Source organism: Carlito syrichta, unplaced genomic scaffold, assembly GCF_000164805.1.
Source record: "Carlito syrichta isolate Samal-C Ts95f unplaced genomic scaffold, Tarsius_syrichta-2.0.1 Scaffold120546, whole genome shotgun sequence".
Lineage (NCBI taxonomy): Eukaryota > Metazoa > Chordata > Mammalia > Primates > Tarsiidae > Carlito > Carlito syrichta.
In genome coordinates, this window is record NW_007064642.1 from 54,087 (window position 1) to 61,308 (window position 7,222).

At 41.2% G+C, this 7,222-nt stretch overlaps 1 protein-coding gene across 1 annotated transcript in view; it reads left to right on the forward strand.

Moving 5' to 3' along the window:
* Nucleotides 1-5,941, forward strand: part of LOC103249491 (protein phosphatase 1 regulatory subunit 12B-like) — a 45,910-nt gene extending 39,969 nt beyond the window's left edge. The window contains exon 7 of the mRNA XM_008048120.1: nt 5,078-5,941. Coding sequence (XP_008046311.1) covers nt 5,078-5,164 — 87 coding nt within the window. The 3' untranslated portion in view covers nt 5,165-5,941. The remainder of the gene's footprint in view (nt 1-5,077) is intronic.
* Nucleotides 5,942-7,222: the final 1,281 nt, after the last annotated feature.

Here is a 7,222-nt window from a genome sequence, read left to right on the forward strand (position 1 = left end):
TCTATCATGGTAATTTAGTTTCTAATCTTAGCCCTAGGGGAAACAGCTTTCCAAAGCTGACTACCCAGTCTACCAGGAAATAGAAGTTAAAAAATATCTAGAAAGAAGTAAAACTTAGAAAGACAGAGAGAAATAATTCTGCTATGCACTTTCCATCAGGTGTATTGAGATTTACTTATAAGTTTTACTGCCATGTATGCACACTGGTCACTAATCACACGCCAATATTATAGGTATAACTGATATCCTATGTCAGAGGCGATCTTCCAGATGGGCCTTTACAGGCCTCAGCCATGTAGCTATAGATGTTGTCTCCCAACACATGTACACACATTTCATTGGTGTCATTGCCAAACACATCTTTCTCAGTCATCAGCAACCCAAGTGCAATGTGTTCCCCTGATACAATTGCGGCTGGTCTTGGACTCCATTGTAGTTGGACCTACAGTAGCCAAGGGCAAGGACTCTCAACCTTGGCTGCACATTAGAAACACTTGGGAGCTTTTAACTTACACCAGTACCCAGCCCTATGCCCAAAGAATCAGTAGTCCATGTTGAGACCCAGGAATCAGTATTCTTTCAAAACTCTCCTGTTGATTCTTTTTTTTTTTTTTTTTTTTTTGAGTTGGAGTCTCACTCTGTCACTCAGACTGGAGTGCAGTGGCCACTCCTGGCCACCGCAGCCTCAACCTGCTGGGCTCCGGTGATCCTTCTGCCTCAGCCTTCCAGTTGCTGGAATTACAGGCATGCACTACCATGCCCAGCTGATTTTTTGATTTATTGTAGAGATGAAGTCTCGCCAAGTTGCCCAGGCAGGTCTCGAACCCGTGGGCTCAGGCAATCCACTCACCTCAGCCTCCCAAGGCATGGGATTACAGACTGAGCCACCGAGCCCAGCTTGCTGTTGATTCTTTTGTGCAACCATGATTGATGAACCACAGCCCTTTGGATACCAGACAGAACTAAATCCTCACAACTGACAACATTGATGGATGGAGAGTACTAGAACTGAAGACTAGAGCTGTTTCAGCCCAGCTGTACTACCAGCAAAACCATACTCCACCCCACCATTTTAACAGAATTGAATAAGCATTCTTTGCCTCCTTCTGTAATACACTTCGCTTTCTTCTCCCTCCTTGGGAGGCATTTCTCTCATCCCTGTCACAGATCTCTGGGCTCTTGGGATGTGCCCCTCCTTTTGCTCAGAGTGTGGGCTGAGGCAGAACACAGACTATATAAATGAGACCCTCACACAGCCAGATTCTCCCTAATAGGGCCAGCTTTTCAAAGGAGAATGGCAGGCAATGGAGCAGAGAGTAGGGATTTATCCTCAACCGAGTACCAAAAAAATGTGTTTGGCAAACTGGAGCCTTTTCCTGGCTGTAGATCTGAAAGACAAGCTCACAGACAACTTATTTTTCCATCCCAAGATGGTGTGATGGGGTCACCACTGCTCTGAGATGAGTTTTTAATTTTCAGCAACAATCTAATTGATCCTGTCCAGTGCCTGTTCTTTTTTCTGACAATCTGCTTTTGCCTCAGGGTCAGTAGCTGGCAACTAATATCCACTAGAACTGAAGCACCCAAATTATCATAAAGGCTGAGCTAATATCCTTCTGCAGATGCTATCACAGGCAGAAAGAAATTGAAAGGGAAGTCCTACCATGGCCTGGCAGTAAGCAGCTACTGTTAGGTCCAAACTCCATGCTTTAAAGTTTGGTTCAAAATTCCTGGAAAATTTGGCTTGGGGCAAGATAGGAACCCAAAAGATGTCCCAGTTATTTTTAGTTTCCCTTTTTGTTGTAAGATAGTTAAGAATATGCGGCAGAACTAGATCTCATGCTTTCAGTATTTGATAACCATAACAGTCGTCATTTATTAAGGCCTATGCTGAGTGGTTTACATGGTTTTTCTAATTTATTCCTCAAAACAATTATTGTTCATATGAAAAAAACTGAGTCTGATTAAGTAACTTTTCCAAGGTCACTCAGAGAGTTAAGTGGTAAAAAACCAAAATTCACATATGTCAGGTTCCAGAGCCCAGGCTTTTTAACTATTGTAATATAAGCATTGTATTTGGCACAGAGTGTTGGCTGTTTGTTAAGCATATGACCTAAACAATGCAAGAAGGATATATTCAGCAACTATATTATACGCCAGCATTGTAACTGAGGGAGGAAGGGCAGTATTCTGTTTTCTCAGCACTCTGACTTCCCTATCAAAGGCTAACTGCCAAAGAACCATTTACCTACTAAAAGATGTTGCCACTGTAAAGAAAGCCACTGGTACAGGACCACAGCTGGGGTTAGCAACCTATGACCCACCAGCACAGCCCATGGTCCATACAAATCGTCAAAAAAGAAATCAAAAGAAAAATAATATTTTGGGACACATGAAAATTATGTGGAATTCAGATTTCAATATCCAAAAATAAAGTTTTATTGGAACAGAACCATGCTCATTTGCTTACATATTGTCATTATGTTTATGGGTACTTTTGTGCTACAAGCAGAGTTGCAACAGAAACTATATGACTTGCAAACCCTAAATTTATTATCTAGCCCTTTATTGAAAAAGCTTTGCCAGAAGGAAGAATGAGATAACTAAGCCAAACTGGCAGTATGATCCAAGAGATTTTGCCCTACCTTATTATTAATAGTCCCCTGGAGGAATCATCTTATCTCAGCATGTAAAGCAAGCCACTTACCAGCACAATATGGGGGAGGGGGACGGGACTCCCTTTCTACTTCCTGTGTAGCTGGAAGCAAAGCAGCTCAAGCAAGATGCATTCTGAATCCCTCTCACCCCACAGCTAGCCTTGCCCTGGGTCTTTAAAGCTTCAGGACCCCTATATCTTCTTCCTCTTTAACACATTCCACATCAAAGGCTATAAGGAGTAATATTTGAGAAAATGTGTACTCAATTTTATTTATCCAAGGTATCTTTAACATCAAACTGTGGTAAGCTGGGAATTTAGAAATTAAGAAGCTGAGGTCCAGAGAGTTGAAATGATAAAGCTTTGTTATATCTCATACTTATATAGTACTTTCACCTATGTTTTTATTTAATCATTCTTTAACTTTGAATATCAGGTAACCTGTTCATTTCCCCCTCTCTCTTTTGAGAGTGAAGTTTGTGAAGTTTTTTTCCCCCTTGATTTCTGCATTCCACTTTTTGTACTTTTTGACACTCCCTTAAGATATCACTTGTAGCATGTTGCAGCTGTGAAATTGCCTTGTCCAATTTTTTTTAAAAGGAATTGAGTTCTTAATGTGGAAATAAATCACCAAAGCTCCATGACTTGTTTATACATTTTTTTTTAAAGGCAGCTCAGTTCTGATTTGATGAGCTGCTAAGCAGTAAAATGTAATCCACTGCCATATATAGCTTCTTCCCACCTATGAAATCCTATTATGGAAATATGGCTTTCATAGTTCAACTTACACCCAGGCTGCAGGCCCCAGGATGAGTCCTTAAAGAGCAGATAGGAAGGTGGAAACATGAGGCCACCTTGGGCTGACGTTTTCTAAAAATCGTTTTGAAATTAGTTTCTGAGCACTCATTTGTAGTAGGCAAGGCTGCAGGGATAGCATGAAAGAGGGTAGCCGGAGCTGATATGATTGAATTGGAGGAAGGAGAGGCAGGGCCTAAGGACTGAAATTTTACTTTGATATTTTCTCGATGAAGGTCTTCTTAGTAAAGTTTGTAGATTACTTGCTTGCCCTCCCACATTCATGGGAAAATGCATAGCAGTAGTAGGAATACTCAGTATTGTAAAGCTCATTATGTATTTCAACATACTTCCACATCTTTTACCTTCTGTGGGCCTCGCAGAGTCCTTACAGTACGGGGGAATAGGACAGAGATTATTGTTCTTATAGAGATACAAAAATAGAAATGCAGAGAAGTCGAGTGATTTGCCTAAAGTAATAGAGATCATTATTGGCAATGATTGCTGGAATTTTAGTTTCTGGGCTGCAAAAATCTTTGTTTTCTAGCCCATCCCACTAGAATGATCTTTGGAGTCAGGTATACCTGGGTTCAATATTAGCTTTGCCATTTATTAGCTGGATGCCTTGGACTAGTTATGGAATTCTTTATTTTCTCATTTGTAGAAATCAGAATAACAACTGTAGCATTGTCTCATGAAGTACTAGTGAGGCCCTCTAGCACAGTGCCTTACGCATTACAGATATTCAATAGGGTTTTCCTTTAGTGTCCCTGATGCAAATTATTTATGTATCTGTAATGCATATATGTGTGTGCATACACATAAATTTATATAATTTACGTCTTCCCTGAGAGATTGAGGAAACAAAGATTATATTCCTTAAGGTATAATTATATCTCTTAAAAGTTAGTAGCAGAGCCAGAACCAAACAGGCCTCATATACCTCAATTCAGGTCACTCTTTACTGGGGGCATTGCCTGCCACTGGGGGTCCTAAAGGTTTAGATGAATAATCAAAAGGCTTCTGTGTTGAATAGATGTGGATGTAGATTTCTGTAGCCATCTTAGTGAAGATGTACTTACCCTCTAACCTAAATCTCTCTTGCCAACAGGGCCCACTCACAAACTGTACCCTAATCAACATCCCACTAGGATCTTTCAGATCCACAGCATACTTGTCAAAGTGCCTGATCACATAATAAAGACTTGGGTATCTAGGCTGGAACTTGAGGCTATTATTTTTCTTTGTTTCACAAGTTGAACAACAGTGTGTGCAATGTTCCAAGACAGCAGAACTGATAGAATTAAATCTCAAACCCCTCCCCTGCCCCCACAAGCATCTATTTCCTGGAATTACAACACTATCCCCTAAAACTGCTGATAAAAGCCATTTGGAATTCCATGGTGACTATCAGTGAGGAGCTTTGTAGAGAATTAAATATATATACCTAGTGTTCTCTGTGCCTTGCAGCTCTGTGACTGTCTCTAAGATTTCTGGGGTTTAGTGGTTGAAAGTGGATATGTATAGTATGACCAGTGAGAATTTTGGTGGCCCGGCCTGTTTAGGGAGGGTGGAAGAGGCAATCTTGCCAGGCTCTAACACAGCTTTTCTTCTGTCACCCTACAGGTGTTAACAGAACTGAAATCTGACAACCAGAGGCTGAAAGATGAAAATGGTGCCCTCATCAGAGTCATCAGTAAGCTGTCCAAATAGACCAGGCTCCAAATTTAGAAGAGAGGGAAGGGATAGCATTTGCTGTCCCCAGCCCTTGGCTTCCAACCAAAAGAAGTGGATGTTTTGGTGGAAGGACACTTCTTTCTGACCCTCTTCAGTCACCTCTACACTGTACATTTTCTCTGTACTCTCAGTGCCCCATTCCTCCCACACTCCCACCTCCATCCCGAGTTTTATGACAGTTTTAATTGAAGCATGATTGTGATAAGTTGAGCCATCTGGAGAAGGCTTTGGGGAGTACATCAGGCTCAGCTATGGACCCCCACCTTCCTGCTGCTCAGCTACTTTGTCCACATTGGATTTGGTCCAAACATGAAAGGCTTCTACCCAAACCAATACCCTTTAGCTTTTTACACTGACCTAGTATCATCTGATATAGGTGTGTCTTGTGGTAGCTACTCCAGCATCCTGTCTGGGGTGCCAAGAGAAACAGGATGTTGAATTACTCATCAGATGGCCTCAGGTGACTGTGACTCTGTATTGAGGCTCTCTATTCTTCTTCACCTCTCAGGAACTGTCTTAATTTTATTTTTTCTATCAACAACCCAGTGGCATCCCTGCCTAACCCCTATTCCTAACCCCTATTCCTTCCTTCTGCCTAGCCCTTTCTCCAAGGCTCAGGTGTCCCCGACTTGGTTAATTTCTTTCCTTTCTATCCTTTTATATTTTTTTCTCCCTTCTCAGTCCCCTCACTTGATGGTGTAAAAGCTAGAACAGAGCACCTGACCTCAGTTGTCTTTGGCCATTGTAGAACATCTTTATTCTGGAGACAAAAGTCATCACTCTGGTGCCTTGGTGGTGGCACCGCTAGCCCTCTTCGTGAAAAACCAGACCATGGCATAAGTGTCAGCCCATTGATCTCATCTCCCTCATTTTCTTTATTTGGAAAGTTAGGCTCTAAATATTCATTCTGCCTTACTTCTCTTTGGTCTTGTTTTCCTCTCTGTGCTCTGGCATCCGTTCCTAGTGAGAAATGAAGTGGGTGCAAGGAGGAATGAATGACCAGGAGGGTAGGTAGTTGGGGGGTGGATTAGGGTGTAGAAGCAGGCAGGAAAGACACCTCTGTGAGAGTAGAGGATCTGAGGACACCTGCAACATTGTGACAAAGAAGACAGAAGATAATGGCCCACTGGGCTGTGAGAATAGTGGTAAATTCAGTTATTTCTGGTGGTTAGACTTTGGAGAGAAATTTGCATTCTTAAAAGGTAACAGGAAATGGCACTTAATAGAGGTTTCAAGGAATGAGTTACTTTCAACCTACTGATGAAAGTCTTGGAATTTTCAACAATAAAGGCCCAGCTTTTTATTGTTGTGTTTCAGGGACCTCTACTACCACAGCTTTGACCTATGATCAGATAGCCTGTGGGGCTCTGCATTTATTACTCGAGAGTTGGGCAGCTCTCATAACCAGAGAGTTTTTCCTAATATGAACTGAAGTCTGCCTGTGGATTCTCCCCTTAGTCCATATGTATCCTTTGTAGTTCTTTAACCTGACAGTCTTTCAGATATATGCAGTTGGTGGTCTCCCCTTAGTCTTCAAGCTGTTTCCCTAGTCCTTTCATGCTTTTCTTGCCTGTCACATCTTGACCATTTTCCTCTAGACAAAAGTAGCCATTTAAAATATGCCCAGACCTGGAAAGGATACTCCATAAATCCCATGCAAAATTAAGCCATTAGTTCTTGATGATAACCCAATATTAATTCTTGCAGTATTTTATTTTGTTGAAGTTTTATCCCTTGGTTCATTTTGAGTATGCAGGTCATTTAAATCCTCATCCTTTTAGAGTTGCCAGTGACATTCAGTGCTTAGAGTGGTCCATTCTCTTAACATATACTACCTCTGTTCATTTTTTTCCTGAAAATGACAATGTAATTCAGTATGACCGTCTGAAAATCACATGCTCTTTAAACAAAGAAGCTAATTCAAGATTCCAATTTCAGAACAGGAGATAAGTCTCCTCTGGCAAAACCCCATTTTTAGAGTATACAAAATTCTCTCTTCCATTTCCAACCATTTTTTTTTTTTTTTTTTTTTTT